Source organism: Trachypithecus francoisi, unplaced genomic scaffold, assembly GCF_009764315.1.
Source record: "Trachypithecus francoisi isolate TF-2019V2 unplaced genomic scaffold, Tfra_2.0 Lachesis_group5, whole genome shotgun sequence".
Lineage (NCBI taxonomy): Eukaryota > Metazoa > Chordata > Mammalia > Primates > Cercopithecidae > Trachypithecus > Trachypithecus francoisi.
The window spans coordinates 87,883,238-87,908,788 of NW_022681470.1; the positions used below are offsets into that span (position 1 = coordinate 87,883,238).

Here is a 25,551-nt window from a genome sequence, read left to right on the forward strand (position 1 = left end):
ATTACAGGCGTAAGCCACCGTGCCCGGCCCAAATGAATATATTTTTTATCATTATAGTGAATAAAAAAGTCAATATCGTTTTTTTCATTTAGTGGTGACACATATATTGAGATAATAAGGGAAACTACAGCCTAATAAATAAACTGCTCCTGTTCTTTCAGTGATTTTTAGGATTAAATCTGTTCATCAATATCACCAAACTGAGTAGAAAGCATCCATCTAGAAATTCCTTAATCAATCTAAAAATTTCTTATTCTAAGTAAGTAGAAATAAAAGTAATTATGAATCTACAGTTAGAATAGCCTAATCTTGAGATTTACCCTATTATCCCCACCAGCTCAGTGCCAGCAGGTTAAAAACCAGGAGCTACATATGGATTCCTAACAACACAAATCATCCTTATACCTCAATTCCATCATCCCTGTACCAACCAAAAGAATGAAAAAGAACAGACATGATGCCATCAGATCTTAGATAGGAGTCTCTATCCTTATCAACAAAACTACATATATATGTCTATATATATGTATGTACAGACATATATAAATATACACACACACACACACACACACATATGAGATTGCAAATAGCAGAGGCTTAGATTCAGATAATTCCTGCCAATGTCTCATCAGCAGCTCCTTAAATACAGGATCCCTACACTAGAGCCACTAGCCCTACTGATGACCACGTCAGTTAAAAACATAGTCTACAGAAGCCTAGGAGAGATCCTGCAGGGTCTCAGAAGACAGAAACAAGAGCACTTTTCCAATGCCACCACTGCTTTGACAAAGCAAAAGTCAAGAGAAACTCCCTTTCCTACCTCAACAGCTCTATTTGGCACCAAATTTCTGGAGCAAGAGCACACTTACACGCTGGGACCTGAAGGCCGCCATCTGCTCTAGTCTGTACAAACGGGCCATCTCCTGGCAAGACTGTAATGATGCCTCATGTGATGAATAAAACTTAGGCATTGCTCCCAGGCTAAAGTCCCAAAAGAGACGAGATGGAGGGGCTCAGACAGAGCTTTACATAAGGTAAAACAGTGGGGCTTCTGTCTCTCAGGTATATAATTTCATACCGATTCTAGGCAAGATATTTCCTCTTATTCCCTAGGATGAGGTTAAAGACATACTAAGGGGCCAGGCACAGTGGCTCACGCCTGTAATCCCAGCACTTTGCGAGGCCGAGGTGGGCGGATTACCTGAGGTCAGGAGTTCAGAAACCCCATCTCTACCAAAAATACAAAAATTAGCCGGGCATGGTGGTGGGTGCCTATAATCCCAGCTACTTGAGAGGTTGAGGCAGAAGAATAGCTTGAACCCGGGAGGCTGGTCTCATGAGGCTGCAGTGAGCCAAGACTGTGCCATTGCACTCCAGCCTGGGCAACAAGAGTGAAACTCCGTCTCAAAAAAAACAAAAAAACAGACATACAGGGAACTATCCACAGGAGAGAAGAGTTTGTACACACAGCAGGGATTTACACACTGTTCTAAGTCATAAGCTCATTTTCCTTTGCCAGCAAAGGTCCTAGGACTATCAACTTGGAACAGAAGTCTTGTTGAATATGTGCTAACAGTTCACTGGAGTATTTCTTTTAGAAAGCACTCCACTATTCCTAGTTTGCATCTGTTCTCCCTGTGGATATATAAGGGCTAGATCACCTTTGCTGGGAGAGAACACAAGTTCCCCCAAGGTCTCAAGGAGACTAACAGAGAACAAACTCAGATTTACCTATGCAGCACTCTAATGTCCAATAACCTCTTCTTGCTCCCACTGAACTGAATAGCATCGCACAGAAATGCCAGTTGAAATACAATACTAGTTAGGTAGTTAGTATAGTCAGTATGCAGGGGACCAAAATAAGATACTTCTACAGCCAAAAAGTATGATTATAAACGGAATAGAAATTTAGGACACAAATATTAGAACACATTAACAAAAAAGAGAGTGGTATTCATTTTGTAGTCACCAAATATTTACTAAATTATCTACTGCATTCTAGGTACCATACTAGATGATTAAAAATACAAACAGATGCAGTCTAAGCTCTTAGGGAACAGACAATCCAGTAAGGAAAGACAACAATGAACAAGTAAATGACAATCATGATTATGAAAGAAAAACTAGAATGCTTTGAGAGTGTGTATCTAGGGAACATAATCTAGTTTTTGTTTCTGTTTTTGGTGGGGGTAGGAGAGCAAAGTATGCTATAAGGCTAAATAAAGGAAAGCTAAGAAAGTAAAAATATGTTACATGCATATTCTTGTGATAAAATAAATACATAAAAATAAAAAAGCAAAAATGTCTATTTCTCCAGCACCAGCCAGACATAATTTTTAAATCTAGCTGACCCTACTGTGAAAAGATACACCAGATCCCAGAAAACTGATTATAATTGGCACTCCACATAATAAACCTTCCTACCTAAAAAGGATGTACTAATTATCTAAGATCAGTAAACAATTCACTCTGTAGCTGCAGTTCATATTATATAAATGAATGAACAGACATTCTGATCTGTAAATCAAGATTTTGTGAGACTGGCTAGTGAGCTAGTCTTTGGGGGACTGAGCAAGTCTAGGTGATAAGAATGGGTGCTAAAACTGACCTTCTGGAAAAATAAGGTTGATGACTTATCTTGGACTGTGTTCCATCAATGATCAGTCAGCCAGCCCATCTCTATTACATTTCTCTGCTCTCTATAATTTCAATAAATACGATATCAGGAAGTGCTAGGGAATGGTTTAAAAATTTGCTAAGAAACTAATCTGGGCCAGGAGCAGTGGCTCATGTCTGTAATCCCAGCACTTTGGAAGGCTGAGGTGGGCGGATCATGAGGTCAGATCAAGACCATCCTGGCTAACACGGTGAAACCCCATCTCCACTAAAAATACAAAATATTAGCCAGGCGTGGTAGCACGTGCCTGTAATCTCAGCTACTTGGGAGGCTGAGGCAGGAGAACTGCTTGAACCCAGGAGGCGGAGGTTGCAGTGAGCTGAGATCGTGCCACTGCACTCTAGCCTGGGCAACAGAGCGAGACTGTCTCAAAAACAAAAAAAAGAAAAGACTCTGAGCACAGTGTAAACTCATAATTAATTGTTAAAGGGATGAAGGAACAACAAACTTAGAAGAGATGTATTGTTTCCTCTAAATCAAGTGCTGAGTTTCAAAGGAGGCAGAGACTAGGGCCAGTGAAACAGCCAAGTTTTTCAAAGAAGCACATGTATGTGTGTAAAAACATATATACATACCTGCACTCAAAGCAATACCAGTGCCACGGTGGCAGATGGACATCGCCATGGGAAGAGACCAACTGTAAAGAAACACACAACGACAATTTTAAAAAGGAAAAGATAGCACCATAGTAGAGAGTCTATCTTGGCAAAAATATAAACTAAATCTGAAACAGGCACTTTTTTTTTTTTTTCTGGAGATAGATTCTCACTCTGTTGCCCAGGCTGACAGCGAGCGGCATGATCTCAGCTCACTGCAACCTCCGCCTCCCAGGTTCAAGCGATTCTCCTGAATAGGTAATATTTTCTTTTAAAAAAAAAAAAAAACCACTTTTGCATTCCTGTCATTTTTTTTTACCCTGGGAACGAAGTCTTGCTCTGTCGCCCAGGCTAGAGAGCTGTGCCACGATCTCAGCTCACTGCAACCTCTGCCTCCCGGGTTCAAGAGATTCTCCTGCCTCAGTCTCCTGAGTAGCTGGGATTATAGGCACCTGCCACCAGGTCCGCCTAATTTTTATATTTTTAGTAAAGAGGTTTCACCATCTTAGCCAGGCTGGTCTTGAACTCCGGACCTTGTGATCTGCCTGCCTCAGCCTCCCAAAGTACTGGAATTACAGGTGTGAGCCACTGTGCCCAGCCATGTTTCCACTTTTTACTTTAAAAATGCAAATCTGGGCCAGGCACGGTGGCTTACGCCTATAATCCCAGCGCTTTGGGAGGCTGAGGCGAGTGGATCACCTGAGGTCTGGAGTTCGCAATTAGCCTGACGAACATGGAGAAACCCCATCTCTACTGAAAGTACAAAATTAGCTGGGTGTGGTGATGCATGCCTGTAATCTCAGCTACTCGAGAGGCTGAGGCAGGAAAATCGCTTGAACCCAGGAGGCAGAGGTTGCGGTGAGCCGAGATCGTGCCATTGCACTCCAGCCTGGGCAACAAGAGTGAAACTCCATCTCAAAAAAAAAAAAAAAAAAAAAAAAACAAAACCCTGTCTCAGGATTAGGTTAAAAAAAAAAAATTAAAGAAAGAAGAAAACAGATTTACGGAGAAGGATCCCTACCTTTACCAGACTGCATCACTGATAGGGCTAAGAAAAAAAAATGATTATAACTCAAAACTCCTTTCCCAAGGAGAAACATGAGTCAAAGACACTCATTAAAGTTGGAGGTAGCGTGGTGGCTCATACCTGTAATCCTAGTACTTTGGGAGGCCAAGGCGGCGGGGGGCATTGAGTTCAGGAGTTTAAGACCAACCTAGGCAACATAACGAGCCAAAAAAAAAAAAAAAAATTAGCTGGGTGTGGTGGCAGAGGCCTATGGTCCCAGCTACTTGTGAGACTGAAGTGAGAGGGTCACTTGAGGCCAGGAGCTCCAGGCTGCAGTGAGCTATGACTGTGCCACTGTACTCCAGCCCGGTGTGGGGAGAGAGAGACAGAGACCTTGCCTGCAAATAAATAAATACAGTTGGTACAATTAGAAAGTAATCACTATAGGCCGGGCGTGGTGGCTCACACCTGTAATCCCAGCACTTTGAGAGGCCAAGGTGGGCAGTTCGTGAGGTCAGGTGTTCGAGACCAGCCTGGCCAACATGGTGAAACCCCGCCTCTACTAAAAATACAAAAATTAGCCAGGCGTGGTGGTGCATCCTTGTAATCCCAGCTACTCGGGAGGCTGAAGCAGAGAATTGCTTGAATCCAGGAGGCGGAGTTTGGCATAAACGGAGATCATGCCACTGCACTCCAGTCTGGGCGACAGAGCACGACTCCATCTCAAAAAAAAAAAAAAAAAAAGTAATCACTGTAATACCAACTGGGTCCCTGTTTCTCCAGGTATAACACTGATGGAAGAAAACCAGAGTTTCATTTATCCACAGTTTCATATAATACATGGTCATCCTTGAATCTTCCCTTATTATATGCCCCAAAATATCCAAACTGAACATACCACTTATTTCCTAATACATTACCTATCCCAAATTTTTATATCCAATCTTCTAGATTTAGTATATAGTTCTTAATCCACAGTAGTTCTGAAATACTTTTTGTCATCAAACCCCTTTTTAAATTATGAATCATCAACTTTCCATTGAAGGACAACCAACATTGTTATTCTAGACCTAGTTCTCATGCTCAAGAGAGAACTGGTGGGTAAAATGGAAAGAACAAGAATCTCTGAAGAAAGCTAACACTCACTTTGGAATGTTAGCTTAGACAAAGAATACTAAGCATAATCAAACCATATCTTCAACACTTTAAAGAGAAATAATGAGGTTAAAAAGATCTCAAAAGAAAATTCTGCCTACATAATGAAAATGGTCACAGTAAGAAAGGAGTATTTCCAAATAAATTAAAAATATTAATACTAGCTAGATACCACTCTGATCAACTCAGATTTAACAAGAGAAATATAAAAGGTGGAAGAATAGCCACACACCCAAGGACAGAGAGCGACGGCATAATTTGGTAAGAAGAATCAGGAGACCGAAACCCAGAGTGAGCTGAGGCTTGCAAAAATTTCAAGGACAACAAAAAAAAAGCTTTTAAAATTGTGTTCTGACACAGAAAGCCTCCTAACTGGGATGAACAATTTTATGCTAATTGATGGCAGAGTGTGAACAGATTGCACAACTATTTTATTTGTCAAAGAGAATGATTATCAGCATGAAAAAGACAGAACAAATATTAATTTGAAAGACTTGAAACCCTAAAGAGGTGAGGAAATTAGAAGATTCCAAACACACTTGGGGCTCTGGTACCAGATGAATCAAATCCCATGACTGAAAGAGCTAATAGAAGAAACATGCACTGTTCTGGAAATGTTTCAGAAATACTGATATAGAAAATGGGAGTCATATAATATGAAATTGCTGAATTCAAATGTTACCCTAATTTTCAAAAACGGTTAAAATCATAGCCTGGCTAGCCCAGTAATGACAAGCTAAAATATTTTGTTTTCTAAAAATAACCACAACATTATTTCCAGTCCTCCATGATCTTCCAGAATCTTGTCATTTCTCATCAAGCAAGTATTTAGCCTCTACCCTTGAACCTGGGCAGGACTTGATGACCGACTGCCTCAAAAGTAGAATGCGGCAAAAGTGATGCTGCACGACTTACAAATTCTCCTTCCTTCCTCATGCTATGTGGAAATCCAAAGCAGCCTACACAGATATGTGAAAAGACCTATGTGGAGAGAAAATAAGGGCCCCATCCAACAGCCAGAATCAACCCAAGACATTTGAGTGACTGGATCTTCAGATTAATTCAGGCCCTAGTCTTTGTGTTTTCCAGCTGAGGCCTCAGGCATCATGGAGCAAAGACAGGTCTTCTTCACTAGTCCCTGTTTGAACATTAGGTAAGAGTCTAGTATAGAAAATCAAGATGTGGCCAGGCACAGTGGCTCATGCCTATAATCCTAGCACTTTGGGGGGCTGAGGTGGGCAGAATGCCTGAGCTCAGGAGTTTGAGACCTGGGCAAGATGACAAAAACAAAACAAAAAAAAACATTTCTACAAAAAATACAAACATTAGCCGGGCGTGGTGGCATGCATCTATAGTCTCAGCCACTTGCGGGGCTGAGGAGGGAGGACTGTCTGAGCTTGGGAGGTCGAGGCTGCAGCGAGCCGTGATCACGCCACTGCACTCCAGCCTGAGTAACAGAGGGAGACTCTGTCTCAAAAGCAAAATAAAAAATAAAAAATACCTCCAGAAAGTAAAAACATTTCTCCAACAGCCAAGACTGCCAATGGCCAATAAGTACATGAAAAGATGTTTAACATCACTAACTGTTTACTTCCAGGCCTCTTTCAAAAAACCCAAAAAATGGGTAATAGAAAATATGACTTCAAGTATCTCAGGTATCTTTCCCTGACATGCCAATCTGGATATAGCCCTGTGTTCCCTGCTGCTATTTTTCCCCCAAGTATGTCTGGAGTTACATAACCAGAAAAGCAAATAAGGTAGTGAAAGACTCACCTCACCAACCTACAACCATTCTTTATATGACCTGTGAAAAAAGGCCAGGGCTTTAAATACAGATTCAGAATAATTTGTGATGCTCTTTTGTCTTTTTCATTATAATTCTTTCCCAAAACTTTTTTTTTTTTTGAAACAGAGCCTTGCTCTGTCACCAGACTAGAGTGTAGTGGCGCGATCTCAGCTCACTACAAACTCCACCTCCGGGGTTCAAGCAATTCTCCTGCCTCAGCCTCCCGAGTAGCTGGGAATACAAGCATGAGCCACCACTGCCAGCTAATTTTTGTATTTTTAGTAGAGACAGGGTTTCACCTGAGATCAGAATGGCCTTGATCTCTTGACTTTGTGATCCGCCCACCTTGGCTTCTCAAAGTGCTGGGATTACAGGCATTGAGCCACTGCGTCAGGCCTTCCTAAAACTTTTATCTCTTAAAAAAGAAAGTTTCACAATTGAGCAGCAAGAAATGAGATCACTTATTAGCCTCCTTCTGTTTTAGTGGCAAGTCCAGTTTCTACAAACAGGATTATTCCTGGAATCTGGCTTGGAAAAAAACTGAAGGGTTATGGTATTTGTGGAGGTGGTTAAAAAATGGCCAGACTCACTGGCAGGAACCCAAGAGAGTAGCAGAGCTCAAGATGCTTTGCTGGGTTAGCCTAAAAAAACAAAAAGCAGATTTACAGGGACTTATCTTCAAAGACATCAGCAAAAACTGCTATCAATGCCACTTTTGAAGATGAGATAAACAGAGATGTATGTATATATGTATATATGTATGTATGATGTATGTATCTACTTATACATACACACATGTGGTATGTGTGTGACAGAGACTGCATACACATATATGCTATCTGTATCCACAGAAAGGGCCTAGAAGCAATGACATCCTAGTAGCAATGAGCACACCTAGCACCCAGACACTGATTTCCCAGGAGTCATTTTGAAGAACTCCTATTGGCCAGGTCTGGGACAATTTGAACACCAAAATAAACCATAACGAAGTATAATCCTTTGGAGAAATTAATGCTTGATCCATGTTATCCTTGAGTCCATACTGATAAAGAAAGCAAGCTTTACCCTATCGTAACAAATAAATCTAGAAAATATTATTATAATATATAAAATCAGTAACATTACATTTGGCAACTATCACAGTAATAAATGATTTAGGCAAGTACCTCCAACAGATACTGGTGAGTAAGTATCTCATGAGAAAGAATATTTAGGTTTCAAAGTATCTCCCACCAAAATATGTATTAATAAACAAAACATCCTTATTCAGTAACTTTACAGGAGAAATCTAGCAGACACATCTTAAACAGTGACAAAAGTTAACATCACCAGTAATGGGTTAAATCAGCAGCAGCACATGCCTCCTGATACAGTGTACTGACAGAAGTATAGTATTACTGCAAGGGTATTCTTGCCAAAAATGTATAAATCGTGAAACACCAAACAAACCCAAATTAAGGAACATTCTAAAAATGTCCAGGTCATAACAAATAAGGAAAGACTAAAAATCTCTCCCATACTGTAGGAAAAAGAAACATGACAACTAAATGTAATATATAATTCTAGGTTCAATCTCAGGCCTATAAAGGACATTAATGGGACAAGTGGCAAAATCTGAATGGGAACTAAGGTTTAGATAGTAACACTGTGATGGTTGTACTTTGGAGACTGTCTTGCAATGCATACCCAAGTATTAAGAAGTTGTAATAGGCAGAATAATGGCCTCTTTAAAGATGTCCACGCTCTAATCTCTAGAACCTATGAATATGTTACCTTTTATGGCAAAGGGGAATTAAGGTTGTAGATGAAACTAAGGTCCCAATAAGACAACCTTAAGATAAGCAGACTAGGCTGTGTGTGGTGGCTCACACCTGTAATCCCAGAACTTTGGGAGACCAAAGTGCGAGGACAGCTTGAGCCCAGGAGTTCAAAGCCAGCCTGAGCAACATGGCCAAACTCCATTTCTAGAAAATATTTTAAAATTAGTCAGGCATGGTGGTGCATGCCTATAATCCCAGGTACTTGGGAGGCTGAGCTGGGAGGATCACTTAAGCCTGGGAGGTCAAGGCTGCAGTGAGCCATGATCATGCTCCACAAGTTTTATTAAAAACTTGTAGAAAACTTGTGCATTTCAGCCTGGGCAACACAGCGAGACCCTGTCTCAAAAACAAAACAACATAGACTATCCTAGATTATTAGGACAGGCCCAGTGTAATCATAAACGTCTTTAACAGCAGAGGAGAGAAAAGAGAAAAGAGAAAAGCAGAAGAAGCTCACAGAAGAAAGGCATCAAAGAAGAAATGAGATGATGGAAGCAGGGTCAACATGATGTGACTGGAGAACTCAATGCAGCATTGCTGGTTCTGAACATTGAGGAAGGAAGGCAGAAGCCAAGGAATTCAGAAAGCCTCTAGAAGCTAGCAAAGGCAAGGCCACTGATTCTTCCCTAGAGACCCCAGAAGGAAACAGAACCCTGCCAACACCTTGATTTTAGCCCAGGGAGATCTTGTCAGACGTCTGACCCACAGAACTACAAGGTAATAAGTCACTAAATTTGCAGTAATTTGTTATGGCAGCAAATAGAAAATCAGTATAGATTGTGGTGACTAGAAGAGGAGTGCAGCTCTAACGAATACCCAAAAATGTGGAAGTGCCTTTGAAATTGGGCAGTGGGAAGGGACTAAAAGAATTTTTAGGACCATGATTTTTAAAAAGCCCAGACTGCCCTGAAGAGATTTTAGCAGAAATATGGATTTTACCAGTTGTGCTGGTGAGGATGTGGAGAAACTGGAACCCTCATACACTGCTAGTGCAGCCACTATGGAAAACAGTCTGGCAGTCCCTCAAAATGTTAAATATAGGCTGGACGCCATGGCTCACGCCTGTAATCCCAGCACTTTGGGAGGCTGAGGCAGGTGAATCACAAGGTCAAGAGATCGAGACCATCCTGACCAACATGGTGAAACCCTGTCTCTACTAAAAATACAAAAATTAGGCCGGGCGCGGTGGCTCAAGCCTGTAATCCCAGCACTTTGGGAGGCCGAGATGGGCGGATCACGAGGTCAGGAGATCGAGACCATCCTGGCTAACATGGTGAAACCCTGTCTCTACTAAAAATACAAAAAAAACTAGCCGGGCGACGTGGCGGGCGCCTGTAGTCCCAGCTACTCGGGAGGCTGAGGCAGGAGAATGGCGTGAACCCGGGAGGCAGAGCTTGCAGTGAGCTGAGATCCGGCCACTGCACTCCAGCCTGGGTGACAGAGTGAAACTCCATCTCAAAAAAAAAAAAAAAAAATTAGTTGGGCGTGGTGGTGCATGCCTATAGTCCCAGCTACTCAGGGGCTGAGGCAGGAAAATCACTTGAACTTGGGAGGTGAAGGTTGCAATGAGCCGAGATTACGCCACTGCACTCCAGCCTCGTGACAGAGCAAGACTCTGTCTTAAAAAAAAAAAAAAAGTTAAACATAGAGTTACCATATGATGCAATAATTCTACTCTTAGGTATATACTCAAGAGAAATGAAACATATGTGCACACAAAAACTTGTACACAAATAAATGGTCATAGCAGCATTATTTGTAATAGCCAAAAAGTGGAAACAGCTCAAATGTCATTCAGTTTATAAATGGGTAAATAAAACATTGTATGTACATACAATGAAATATTATTCGGCCATAAAAAGGAAGTACTGATACATGCTAAAATACGGATGAACTCTGAAAACATTATGCTAAGTAAAAAATGCCAGTCACAAAGGACCATATATTGTATGACTACATTTAAATGAAACGTTCAGAATAGGTAAGTTTATAAGATGGAAAGTAAATAACTGATTGTCTAAAGCTGGGACGAACAAAGGATTGGTGGTGATGGCTAAGAAATGTAGTGTTTCTTTCTGAAGTGATGAAAATATTCTAAAATTGGCTGGGCAGGGTGGCTCATGCCTATAATCCCAGCACTTTGAGAGGCCAAGGCAGGCAGATCACCTGAGGTCAGGAGTTCGAGACCAGCCTGGCCAACACAGTGAAACTCCCATCTCTACTAAAAACACAAAAATTAGTCAGGCATGATGGTGCACATCTCTAATCCCAGCTACTTGGGAGGCTGAGGCAGGAGAATCACTTGAATACAGAAGGCAGATGTTACAGTGAGCCAAGATCATGCCACTGTACTCCAGCCTGGGTGACAGAGCGAGACTCCATCTCGAAAAAAAAAAAAGAAAAAAAGAAAATATTCTAAAATTGTGGTGATGGCTGAACAATTCTGCATTTAACAAAAGCCACTAAACTGTATGCTTTCAATGTGTGAACCGTATGGTATACAAATGTATTTCAAAAAGGAAAATATGAATGTCAATTCAGCTAGTAAAGGCTCAGAAGGAAATTAGGAATATGTTATTAAAAACTTGTGGAAAGGGGATCCTTGTTACATAGGGGCAGAAAGTTTAGCAGAATTATGTCCCACAATAATGTGGAAAGCAGAATTTACTAAAGTGGCACCCTGATTTCTTTTTGCTCTTTACAGTAAAATGTGAAAGGAAAGAAACAGACTGAGGGAATTGCTGTTAAATAAAAAGCAAGCTGAGCATGGTGGCTTGCAGCTGTTAACCCCAGCATTTTGGGAGAAAAAGGTAAGAGGATCGCTTGAGCTCATGAGTTCAAGATCAGCCTGACTAATATGTTGAGACCCCGTCTTTACAAAAAATTTAAAACTAGCCATGTGTGGTGGCATGCACCTGTAGTCCCAGCTACTGAGGAGGCTGAGTCAGGAAGATCACTTGAGCTCCTGGGAGTTCAAGGTTGCAATGAGCTATGATCACACCACTACTACACTCTAGCCTGGGTGACAGAGTGAAAGCCTGTCTCTTAAATAAAACAAACAAACAAACAAACAAAAACAGGACTTATTGATTTGGGAAATTCTCAGCCTTCCCAACAAACATGCCTGTAATCCCAGCACTTTGGGAGGCCGAGGTGGGCAGATCACGAGGTCAGGAGCTCGAGACCACACTAACCAACACAGTGAAACCCCATCTCTACGAAAAATACAAAAAATTAGCCAGGTGTGGTGGTGTGTGCCTGCAATCCCAGCTACTTGGTAGGCTGAGGCAGGAGAATAGCGTAAACCAGAGAGGTGGGGGTTACAGGGAGGCGGGAGTTACAGTGAGTCGAAATTGGGCCATTGCACTGCAGCCCTGGCGATAGTGCGAGACTCTGTCTCAGAAAAAAAAAAAAAAAAAAGATATTCACTGTCAAGGCCTGGCACAATGGCTCACACCTATAATCCCAGCATTATGGGAGGCCAAGGCAGGCAGATCACTTGAGCCCAGGAACTGGAGACCAGCCTGGGCAACATGGTTTTATAGAGATGGTGAAACCCCGCAAGATTCTTTTTTTTTTTTTCTGGAAACAGAGCCCAGGCTGGAGTGCAGCAGCATCACAGTCTCGCAATCTCGGCTCACTGCAACCTCCACCTTCCAGTTTCAAGAGATTCTTGTGCCTCAGCCTCTCAAGTAGCTGGGACTATAGGTGCACCACCACACCTGGCTAATTTTTTGTATCTTAGTAGAGACAGGGTTTTACCATGTTGCCCAGTCTGGTCTCAAATCCCCGAGCTCAGGCAATTCACCTGCTTTGGCCTCGCAAAGTGCTAGGATTACAGATGTGAGCCATCGTGCCGGGCCCCCACAATGTTCTCAAGAATGTTGTAACAACAGAAATACTGCCAGCATAGACTAAAAGTGACAAAGAGAAGATGAAAAGAAGACTGTCATACCTCAAAAATTCTACAGACAAAAAAGAGGCTGTTAAAAATCACTCAGCTGCAAAAGCATGTGCCACCTTTCACAAAGAAGGATAGCGGATGGACCTATAAGCCCAGAGGGCAAAGCCAATAGCCGCAAAGGATTATTCTCAGGCCTTGAAATCAAATGGTGTTTACCTGGCTGAATTTCAAACTGGTTAGAACCAGAGACTCTTTTTTTCCTTCCATTTTCTCACTTTTTTTTTTTCTCTTGACCTGCCACTTCAGGACACATTTTCTCACTTTTTGAGCAGGAATGTCTACAGTTGTTATACTATGTCTGTCCCACCTCTGTATTTTGGGAGTATGTAACTTGTTGCTTTAGATTCACAGATGAAGAAAAAATGTTCCTGAAAAGGGATTATACCCAGAGCCTCACCCATACCTAGTTCAGATGGGGAGATTTAGATGAAATTTTAAGACTTTGAGATGAGGCTATAATAGTTTGAAACTTCTGGGGCCACTGGGATGTGGTGAATGTATTCTGTCATGGGACAGACATAAACTTTGAGGGCTAGAGGGTAGACTGCAGTAGGTAAAATAATGCACCCTCCCCTCTGGAGATGTCAACGTATTAATCCCCAGAACCTGTGAATATATTATATCACAAAAAGAACTTTGCAGATATTATTAAATTAAAGACCTTGAGACGGAGACATTGTCCTGAAATATTTGGGGAGGTCTAAATGTAATGACAAGGGTCCTTGAAAGGAGAAAAGGGAGGAAGAACAAGTCAGAGTGATACAAAGTGAGAAGGATTCTGCTATGGCTTGCTTTGAAAATAGAGAAAGAGGCCGGGCGCGGTGGCTCAAGCCTATAATCCCAGCACTTTGGGAGGCCGAGACAGGCGGATCATGAGGTCAGGAGATCGAGACCATCCTGGCTAACACGGTGAAACCCCATCTCTACTAAAAATACAAAAACTAGCCGGGTGAAGTGGCGGGCGCCTGTAGTCCCAGCTACTCGGGAGGCTGAGGCAGGAGAATGGCGTGAACCCAGGAGGCGGAGCTTGCAGTGAGCTGAGATCTGGCCACTGCACTCCAGTCTGGGCGACAGAGCGAGACTCTGCCTCAAAAAAAAAAAAAAAAAAGAAAATAGAGAAAGAATGCCATAAGCCAAGGAATGTGGATGACCTATAAAAGCTGGAAAAGGCAAGGAGCCTCTGGAAAAGAATGCAGCCCCTGCAAACAACTTAATTTTAGCCTAATGAGACCTATGTCATACTTCTAACCTAAAGAATGGCAAGACAGTACATCTGTGTTATTTTAAGTCACTATGTTTGTGAAAATTGTTATAGTAGCAATAGAAAACAAATACAGGGACCGAGCGTGGTGGCTCATGCCTATAATCCCAGCACTTTTGGAGGCTGAGGTGGGTGGATCACTTGTGGCCAGGAGTTTGAGACCAGCCTAGACAACATGGCAAAACCTCATCTCTACTAAAAGACAAAAATTAGCCGCGCATGGAGGCTCATGTCTGTAATCCCACCTATTCAGGAGGCTGAGGCACGAGAATTGCATAAACTCAGGAGGCAGGGGTTGCAGTGGGCCTAGATCGCACCACTGCACTCCAGCCTAAGTGACCAAGCAAGACTCTGTCTCAAAAAAATAAAAAAAGAAGAAACGAATACAGGAATAATACTTGGATATCATCATCATTGCAACTTCTTATATCATTCAGACATGTTAACGAGCTGGGAATCTGCTTGTTAGCATGTCTGAATAATTTAAGAAGTTGTGGCTGGGCATGGTGGCTCTCACCTGTAATCCCAGCACTTTGGGAGGCCGAGGCAGGCGGATCACTAGGTCAAGAGTTCGATACCATCCTGGCCAACCTGGTGAAACCCCATCTCTACTAAAAACACAAAAATTAGCTGTCCGTAGTGGTACGCGCCCGTTGCCCCAGCTACTCGGGAGGCTGAGACAGGAGAATCACTTGAACCCAGGAGGCAGAGGATGCAGTGAGCCGAGATCGCGCCACTACACTCCAGCCGGGCAACAGAGCAAGATTCTGTCTCAGAAAAAAAAGAAGAAGAAGAATTTGCAAAGTTGCAACTTCTATATAACTTAGCATATATACTATATACCTTAAATATAAAAGTATATGGGAACTCTATGTTATTTCTGCAACGTGTATGTAAATGTGAAATTGTTTCAAAAATTTTTTAATTAATGGGAATTACATTTTGACTTACCAGAATTTTCTAAATGGTAGTTTTGAAAAATAGATTACCCTTGCAATGATAGAAGAGAGAATTTAGTCATCTCCGTATTAAAAAGGCGTAAGATAATTCTTATGTTATCTCCCTCTACCCTGAAGAGTTCACCTCATCTACATAGCAGTATTTCAGTTGAGTAAAAGTGAGGGAAGTATCAGGTAGGCCAAAGATCAACCTTCAGAACTTTCACCCACAACCTCTAGATTCTCTGGCTCCAGAGTCCTTACCTATAGATAGTGATGTGGGGAGATACAGGACGGTTTGAACCTATATTCTTATTCCAGAACCGCTCCATCTCTTCTTTGGCCGTGGTTCCCAAAGGAACAGCACTAAAATAAAACCAGAAAGTTTGAAAAGAACTGAAAGTAAGCTTGGTTTAGTATTTTGCATAATGTTCTGTTAAGTCAATATTTTGCAACACTGGCCAGAGGCATGGTGGCTCACACCAGTAATCTCAGCACTTTGGGGGGCCGAGGCAGGTGGATCACCTGAGGTCGCGAGTTTGAGACCAGCCTGACCAACATGGAGAAATCTCATCTCTACTAAAAATACAAAATTAGCTGGGTGTGGTGGTGGGCGCCTATAATCACAGCTACTCGGGAGACTGAGGCAGGAGAATCGCTTGAACCCAGGAGGCAGAGGTTGTGGTGAGCCAAGATTGCGTCATTGCAGCCCAGCCTGGGCAACAAGAGTGAAACTCCATCGCAAAAAAAAAAAAAAAATTTTGCAATATCTTTTTAGAAAAGGTTTTGTTAGGGAAGCACGAGCCTAGAAGAGCCAGAGTGACACTATTTTAAAATCCACTCCATCTTGTTATAGCAACACAAAACAAAAAATAATAATAAAAATAAAATAAAATAATAGGCCAGGCACAGTGGCTCAAGCCTGTAATCCCAGCACTTTGGGAAGCCGAGGTGGGTGGATCATGAGGTCAGGAGTTCAAGACCAGCTTGGCCAACATGGTGAAACTCCATCTCTACTAAAAATAGAAAAAAATTAGCAAGGTGTGTTGGCGCACGCCTGTAATCCCAGCTACCTAGGAGGGTGAGGCAGGAAAATCGCTTGAACCTGGGAGGCAGAGGTTGTAGTGAGACGAGATCACACCACTGCACTCCAGCTTGGGAGACAGAGCGAGACTCTGTCTCAAAAAAATAAATAAATAAAATAAAATAAAAATAAAACAAAACAAATAAAATAAACTCCATCTTAAAACTAGCAAAGCACATTCCTTGCCAGTGACAACCCATGGTTCTAAGATGTTTACAGCTAAGGAAACAGCTTGGTAATACCTGCAAGGACAAACTGCAACAACATAAAGTTCAGATGTCCCAATACGTGTAACAACATAGGCTTTCAAAATAATTACAGTCACTCTTTGATGTACTTACACACTAAAATGTCAAGGACACTTTTCTTTAAATCAATAGAATAATAAATTTTGTCATGCTCTCTGGTCCCCTGCATGTAGGCACAGCTTAGTTTAGTCCTTACATAGACAAGATCTCTATATAAGGAAAACTTAGGCCAGACATGGTGGCTCATGCCTATAATCCCAGCACTTTGGGAGGCTAAGGTGGGCAGATGACTTGAGCCCAGAAGTTTGAGACCAGCCTGGGCAACATGGCAAAACCCTGTTTCCACAAAAAATGCAAAGAAAATTTAGCCAAGCATGATGGTCTGAGCCTGTAGTCCCAGTTACTCAGGAGGCTGAGGTGGGACGATCTCCTGAGCCCAGGGAGGTAGAGGCTGCAGTGAGCTGTGATTGCATCATGGTGCTCCACCCTGGGCACCAGAGCAAGACTCTACCTCAAAATATTTTTTTTTTTTTTTTTTTTTTTTTTTTTTTTTTGTTGAGACGGAGTCTCCCTCTGTCGCCCAGGCTGGAGTGCAGTGGCCGGATCTCAGCTCACTGCAAGCTCCGCCTCCCGGGTTCACGCCATTCTCCTGCCTCAGCCTCCGGAGTAGCTGGGACTACAGGCACCCGCCACCTCGCCCGGCTAGTTTTTTGTATTTTTTTTTTTTAGTAGAGACAGGGTTTCCCCGTGTTAGCCAGGATGGTCTCGATCTCCTGACCTTGTGATCCGCCCGTCTCGGCCTCCCAAAGTGCTGGGATTACAGGCTTGAGCCACCGCGCCCGGCCCTACCTCAAAATATTTTTAACAATTGGCCAGGTGCGGTGACTCATGGCTATAATCCCAGCACTTTGGGAGACTAAGGCAGGCAGATCACAAGGTCAGGAGTTTGAGATTAGCCTGACCAACATGGTAAAACTCCATCTCTATTAAAAATATAAAAATTAGCTGGGCATGGTGGTGTGCACCTGTAATCCCAGCTACTCAGGAGGCTGAGGCAGGAGAATCACTTGAATCCAGGCCGTGGAGGTTGCGGTGAGCCCAGATCACACCACTGCACTCCAGCCTGGTCGACAGAACAAGACTCTGTCTCAAAAAAAAAAAAAAAAAAAAGATTAAAAATTAAAAAATTTAAAAAAAAATAAAACCTTAAAGACCTAAAAAAATTATAAATATATACATATATATGTGTGTGTATATATATTTTTTTAAAAAAAAAGAGAGAGGCCGGGCGCGGTGGCTCAAGCCTGTAATCCCAGCACTTTGGGAGGCCGAGACGGGTGGATCACGAGGTCAGGAGATCGAGACCATCCTGGCTAACACGGTGAAACCCCGTCTCTACTAAAAATACAAAAAAAACTAGCCGGGCGAGGTGGCGGGTGCCTGTAGTCCCAGCTACTCGGGAGGCTGAGGCAGGAGAATGGCGTGAACCCGGGAGGCGGAGCTTGCAGTGAGCTGAGATCCGGCCACTGCACTCCAGCTCAGGCGACAGAGTGAGACTCCGTCTCAAAAAAAAAAAAAAAAAGAGAGAGAAGAAAAAAAGAAACTTAAAGACAGCATGTTCCCCCAGTTGTTTTCTGAGGACACCCTACTATATAATTGAGTAGTTTCTAATAAACTTGCTTCTTTCACTGCACTTTGCTACTCACCTTGAATTCCTTCCTACATGAGATCCAAGAGCCCTCTCTTGGGGTCTGGGTCAAGACCCCTTTTCCAATAACAGTATGGTGGGCTGGATAAACCCACAGTATTAGGAAAACATGTTCCTCCACTTACCTTATTTTTATTCCAACTTTAATTCCATTAACCGGAATCATCTGATGAGGTCATATCCGACGATAATTGTTTTTTTTTTTTTTTTTGAGATGAGGTCTTGCTCTGTGGCCAGACTGGAGTGCAGTGGCGTGATCTTGGCGCACTGCAACCTCCACCTCCTGGATTCAAGCGATCCTCCTGCATCAGCCTCCTGAGTAGCTGGGACTACAGGCACGTGCCACCGTGCCCAGCTAATTTTTGTATTTTCAGTCGAGATGGGGTTTCACCATGTTGGCCAGGATGGTCTCGATCTCTTGACCTCGTGATCTGCCTGCCTTGGCCTCCTAAAGTGCTGGGTTTACAGGCGTGGGCCACCGTGCCAGGCCGATAACTCTGCTTTCTAATCCCACCCAATACACAGGTCTGGCAATGAAAGCACAACTTCTTGTTGGGTGGCAGGGCAAGCATATTTTAAAAATATTCACATAAATGGATTATGCTTTTCCAAGGCCACAGTTTTATCTCATACATTACCATCTGCTCTCCTCTGGCTTTTCAAGATTCCCTTTCAGGTTCTCAAAAATCAAGAACTAGATTCAGCTCGGTACCTTAATAGTTTCTTGGTTTTGTCACTGGGCTAGGTTGAACCCAACTATTAAACAGTTATGCTCAAGCTATGCACAATTCTGCACTGCCCCATCCAGGTGATCCTCTTACCTCAGTCTCCCAAGTAGCTGGAACTAGAGGCGCACACCACCACACCCAGCTGGTTTTTGTATTTTTTGTAGAGAAGGGGTTTCACCGTGTTGCCCAGGCTGGTCTCAAACTCCTGGGCTCAAGCGATCTGCCCACCTCAGCCTCCGAAAGTGCTAGGATTACAGGCATGAGCCACCATGCCCAGCCTACTAAATGGTTGAGGATAGCTGTTTCTTATTGACTGACTGATTGAGACAGGGTATCCCTATGTTGCCTAGGCTGGTCTTGAACTCCTGGGCTCAAGGGATCCTCCTGCCTCAGCCTCCCAAAGTGCTGGAATTACAAGTGTGAGCCACCACATCCAGTCTTTTTTTTTTTTTTAAATAGAGATGGGGTCTCACTCTGTTGCCCAGGCTGGAGTGCAGTGGCATGATCATGGCTCACTGCAGCCTTGAACTGCTGGACTCAAGCCATCTTCCTGCCTCAGCCTCCCCATAGCTGAGACTATAGGCACACACCACCACACTCAGCTAATTTTTTATTTTTTAATTATTTGTGGAGACTAGGTCTCTCTCTGTTGCCCAGGCTGGTCTTGAACTCCTGGCCTCAAGCAATCCTTCTGCATAGGCCACCTAAAGTGTTGGGATTACAGGCATGAGCCACCGTGCCCAGCTGATTGTATTTCTCTAAAATATATTATTTGGGCCGGGCGCGGTGGCTCAAGCCTGTAATCCCAGCACTTTGGGAGGCCGAGACGGGCGGATCACAAGGTCAGGAGATCGAGACCATCCTGGCTAATACGGTGAAACCCCATCTCTACTAAAGAATACAAAAAAAACTAGCCGGGCGACGAGGCGGGCGCCTGTAGTCCCAGCTACTTGGGAGGCGGAGGCAGGAGAATGGCGTGAACCTGGGAGGCGGAGCTTGCAGTGAGCTGAGATCCGGCCACCGCACTCCAGCCTGGGCGACAGAGGCAGACTCCGTCTCAAAAAAAAAAAAAAAAAAAAAAATATATATATATATATATATATATTATTTGGGACAAATGAAAAATCTGAAAATCAACTGTATATCAGATAAGAGTTCATCAATGTTAAATTTCCTGAATTTGATAATTATGCTTATATAATTATACTGCATTATGTAAGACAATTTATTTGTTCTTAGGAGAAATATTTAGAGGTAAATGGTCATGATATTCACAACTTAGCCTTAAAGCATTCAGCGAAAATACTAATAATTAAATATATATTAGGCTGAACTACACTAAATCATTAATATTTCACCAGCTTTGACCTAAAAAAATAAAAGTTTCATATGGCATAATCTAAAATACAAAAAAGCGTGATAAGCAAACACAATAAAATGTTAACAATTCGCAAATGTGGGTGAAAGGTATATAGAACTTCATCCTACTATTCGTATAACTTTTCTGAAAGTATAAAATATTTCCAAAATAAAAAGTTTTGTAAAAATAACACAAAGGCAATTGTTGACATCAACAGGCTGAGAATAAATATATAGCATGAAAGTCCAGATGCGTGGCTCATGCCTATAATCCCAGCTGAGGCAGGGGGATCGCTTGAGCCCAGGAGTTCAAGACCAGCTTGGGCAAAATGTGAAACCTCGTCTCTACAAAAAATACAAAACATTAGCCAGGCATGGTGGCACACCACACACCTATAGTCCCAGCTACAGGAAGCTGAGGCTAAGGCAAGTCCTGATGGTACCACTGCACTCTAGCCTGGGCAATAGAGTGAGAGCTTGTCTCAAAAACAAACAACACACATACACACAAATGATAAATAGTGACCACAATCACTTAAGTTTCAGTCAACTGTCTATAACTGCCCACTGTTGTACATATCCATCAAATCTAAGTCAACAATCTATTGCTCTTCCCTAAGGAAAAAAAATAATTTCCAGACTTAGAAACTTACTTTCTGATACAGAGTTGAGGGCTAAAGTGGGTTCGGAGGCAATGACGACCAACATGTCTGCAAGATAAGAGAATCAAAACTCAATACACATTTAGAGATCAACTTTAGTATATCAACTTCTCTATTTTTAGGGGTGAAGGGATAGATTAAAAATAAGACAAAAACAATGACAGTATCAGTGTCCTTGATACCATTTTCTAGTTGAAAAGCTACAACTCTAACTTGAAAATAATAAGAAATATTACCTAAAAATGCAAAATAAAGTTTTAATCAAACACAAATAATGCAAGATAAAAGAATAAGAATAATCAGAGTTGGTAATGATCAACAGAGAAATAGAGAAAGTGATTTTTTAAAAGCTAGGTCTTATAGGAGGTGATGTCTAAGAGACAGGGTTAACAAAACAAACAAACAAAAAAAACACAATAAGCCCACTGGTAACTGCAACCATATAGCTTAGCTTTAGCAGAGACCTACTACAATGGATGAATTTAAAAGGTCAGGCCAGGTGCAGTGGCTCACGCCTGTAATTCCAACACTTTGGGAGGCTGAGGCCAGTGAACTACTTGAGCCTAGGTGTTCAATACCGCCTGGACAACATGGTAAAACCCCATCTCCACAAAAAACATGGAAATTAGTTGGGTGTGGTAGTGCACACCTATAATACCAGCTACTCTGGAGGCTGAGGTGGGAGTATCACTTGAGCCTGGGAGGCAGAAGTTGCAATGAGCCAAGATCACACCACTGCACTCCAGACTAGGTGACAGGGCTAGACACTGTCTCAAAAAAAAAAAAAAAAAAAGGTTGAAGAGTGCAAGGGGTTTGTGAAGAGAGCATCCTAAATATTAAGCTACGTCATTTCAGGAACTAACATCAATTAAACTCCATATATCCTGAATGAATTTCAAGTCAAAAAGTCTTTCATGTAATTATAATCATGTGCAAAAAAATGGGAATAAAAAAATTTTTACTGGCCCCATGAAAGTTTTCTACTTAAAAATTGCTATTTTTGAAATGTATACATCAGTGCCAGAACTGCTTTTCAAGTCAGAAACTAAGATGTGCCTAAGCATTCTATCTAAGGAGAATTTAACTGATCCAAAGTTTACATGGTACAGGTTGAGCACCCCTACTGTGGAAAATCCAAAATCTGAAACCCTCCATAACCCAAAATGTTTTAAGTGCTGACATGATGCTCAAAAGAAATGTTCATTGGAGCATTTTGGATTTCAGCTTAGTGATACGCAACCAGTAAGTATAATGCAAATACTCCAAAATCTGAGAAAATTCGGAAATCCTAAATACTTCTGGTCCAAAGCTTTTCAGAAAAGGGATGCTCACCATGTATTATGAAAAACACACAACCATTACACCCTTCAGTCACATCATTATATCAAATCTTTCCAAAAGCATTTAAGAAGGTAAATAGAGTGAATTTCTGAAACTAAAACTTAAAAATACATTGATTCTACAAAAGTTTATTCCATATCCACTACTTGCAAGGCACTAGGATACAAGATCTCATAAAGATCTAATGATCTTCTTAAAAAGCTCATGATGTCCCTCACACCATTGATATTAGATGTACAAACTTTTCAAAAGCTGTATGCTTCACATTATACACTAGAAGGGCCCACTACTTGAAGGAAAAAATCTAACCAACACTTCCTTCTTCAGCTCTTGCCTCTTTCCAGCTTTGAAGGCAAGAGGTGAATACAGACATTGTATACCCAAGGCTCCCAGAAAGAAGTGGGAACAAATCTCTTTTAATCAATTGAATTGTGACTCTGAAGCTGCAGGGCACGCATTCCTCACACCAGGCTAGGCCCAGTCACTCAGCTACCCAGCAAGAGTTTGCAGATGTGGGTTGGAATCTATGGCGTGCCCTCTCTGTCTAGCGCTATTGTTTCCCAGACAAATATCAATGTAAACTTTCTACAAGGCCCTCACAGAAACTAGCTGCACAAATGCCATAACCTTATTTGAAATCTGACAAAAGTAATTATCTATCCTTCCCTTTCATGTGAAAACAGGAATTCTGTATTTTTAATTGACAGGCCAGAACTTATAATTTCTAGTTATTGCTGCCCCTTCTAAATGCATTAACATGTCTCCCCAGAATGTAATCATTGCTCAAATCATTTCTGAAACTCTTCTCTGGATTGAGGCAGCAATGGTAATGTAAAAATAACATTGGAAAGTAAAAAATCAAGCCTGAAATCTTAGAATAAGTTGTATAACTTGAGTGAGTCACTGAGTTTCAGCGTTTTCATTTACAAAATGGCACTGATAATACCTTATTGGTTGCTGAGGGGACTGCACAAGAAAACATACAGGAAAGCATTGTCTAAACTACAATACACCACATATATATGTAAGATATTATCACTGGTCTCCCCAACGTCTTTTTTTTGTTTTTTGTTTTTTGTTTTGAGACGGAGTCTCGCTCTGTCGCCCAGGCTGGAGTGCAGTGGCCGGATCTCAGCTCACTGCAAGCTCCGCCTCCCGGGTTCACGCCATTCTCCTGCCTCAGCCTCCCGAGTAGCTGGGACTACAGGCGCCCGCCACCTCGCCCGGCTAGTTTTTTGTATTTTTTAGTGGAGACGGGGTTTCACCGGGTTAGGCAGGATGGTCTCGATCTCCTGACCTCATGATCCGCCCGTCTCGGCCTCCCAAAGTGCTGGGATTACAGGCTTGAGCCACCGCGCCCAGCCCCCAACATCTTTAGAATTTGCATTGCATGGCCGAGCGCGGTGGCTCAAGCCTGTAATCCCAGCACTTTGGGAGGCCGAGAGGTCAGAAGATCGAGACCATCCTGGCTAACATGGTGAAACCCCGTCTCCACTAAAAAATACAAAAAACTAGCCGGGCGAGGTGGCGGACGCCTGTAGTCCCAGCTACTGGGGAGGCTGAGGCAGGAGAATGGCGTGAACCCAGGAGGCGGAGCTTGCAGTGAGCTGAGATCCAGCCACTGCACTCCAGCCTGGGCGACAGAGCGAGACTCCCTCTCAAAAAAAAAAAAAGAATTTGCATTGCATTCTTTCTAAAACCCTCAGTGGTGACAAAAATACTCATCTACTGGAAATAAATTTGATTTCTGGAAAAAAAAGTTATTCAAAGCCAAGTCTATGTGATCAAACTGAATATCATTTTTAGTCCAAAACAAGATGTGACTATAATTTATCTTATTATAGTCATATGACTGTAATATAATGAGTTTCTAAACTTGATCTGATGGTATACCAAAAAGTTTCAAAAATGTCTAGGTAACAGCAACAATAAAATAGATATATAACTGTGAATGACATGATGAATAATAATTTGTATACAAAAGTTGTGGTTAATGATTATTACCACACAACTACCAAACTATAAGCTAAGTCATCCTTGATTTATTTTCTTTCACCACCCCTCCATATGTATGCATGGCATCACCCAATCCTATCATTAATAGCTAGGAAAATTCATTCCAATCCATTGCTATAGTTTATATCCTCTTCATTTCTCACTAGGACTGTAACAAGAGCTCCTGAACTGATCTCCCTCGCACCGATCTCTTATATATCATTCAATACCTAATTTACTGAATTAATTTACTGAAAAATAAATAAAATAACATGGTTTCATCATTCTTCTGCCTAAAAGTCTTTAACAATTTCCCACTGCTTACAATGTAAGATCCAAACTGTGGGCAAACAACGCACTTCACAATGTGGCCAACTCTCTGTACCTAACCTCCCACAAATTTCTTTCAATCCACTGTAATTCTGCCACACTGAACATTACATTACGTCCAGATACAGCAAACCTTCTTTCGACCACATGCTCATGCTGTTCTCTGACTAGAGCCTCCCTCAGAGCCTGTTAAATTCATCCTTCAAAACTCAATTCCTAAGGGCCAGCGTGGTAGTTCATGCCTGTAATCCCAGCACTATGAGAGGCCAAGGTGGGTGGGTCACTTGAGGTCAGGAGGTCGAGACAAGCCTGGCCAACAGGGTGAAACCCCATCTCTACCAAAAATACAAAAATTAGCCAGGCATACTGGCACACCCCTGTAATCCCAGCTACCTGGGTGGTTGAGGTAGGAGAATCACTTGAACCCAGAAGGCAGAGGTTGCAGTGAGCAAAGATCACACCACTGCACTCCACCCTGGGTGACAGAGCGAGACTCAGTCTCAAAAAAAAAAAAAAACCAATTCCTGGATAGCAAGATCACCACTTCTTTAACCTTACTTGCTATGTCTGCCATGCTCTCACACTTGTTTATATCTATCAATATTTCTTATGTGGTTTAATAATTAATCTATTTATCTCCCTGCTACTTTGAGCTCAAGGATAGGACTCAAATATTTTGGATCCATAGTACCATAGTACTTTTCTTATTTTTTTTACTTTTTTGAGACAGAGTTTCGTCTTGTTGCCCAGGCTGGAGTGCAATGGCGCAATCTCAGCTCACGGCAACCTCCACCTCCCGAGTTCAAGCGATTCTCCTGCCTCAGCCTCCCGGGTAGCTGGGATTACAGGCATGTGCCAGCAAACCCGGCTAATTTTGTTTCTTTTTTGAAATG

At 42.2% G+C, this 25,551-nt stretch overlaps 1 protein-coding gene across 4 annotated transcripts in view; it reads right to left on the bottom strand.

Moving 5' to 3' along the window:
* The window catches only part of SDHC (succinate dehydrogenase complex subunit C), a 50,617-nt gene that overhangs the window by 20,675 nt on the left and 4,391 nt on the right, over nucleotides 1–25,551 (bottom strand). For 2 of the 4 annotated variants that reach the window (XM_033195688.1, XM_033195689.1), the window contains exons 2-4: nucleotides 20,984–21,040; nucleotides 15,468–15,569; nucleotides 3,253–3,314 (exon numbers count right to left, since the gene is read on the bottom strand). In XM_033195688.1, coding sequence (XP_033051579.1) covers nucleotides 3,253–3,314; nucleotides 15,468–15,569; nucleotides 20,984–21,040 — 221 coding nt within the window. The remainder of the gene's footprint in view (nucleotides 1–3,252; nucleotides 3,315–15,467; nucleotides 15,570–20,983; nucleotides 21,041–25,551) is intronic. The other 2 variants (XM_033195691.1, XM_033195690.1) reach the window with 1 other exon arrangement.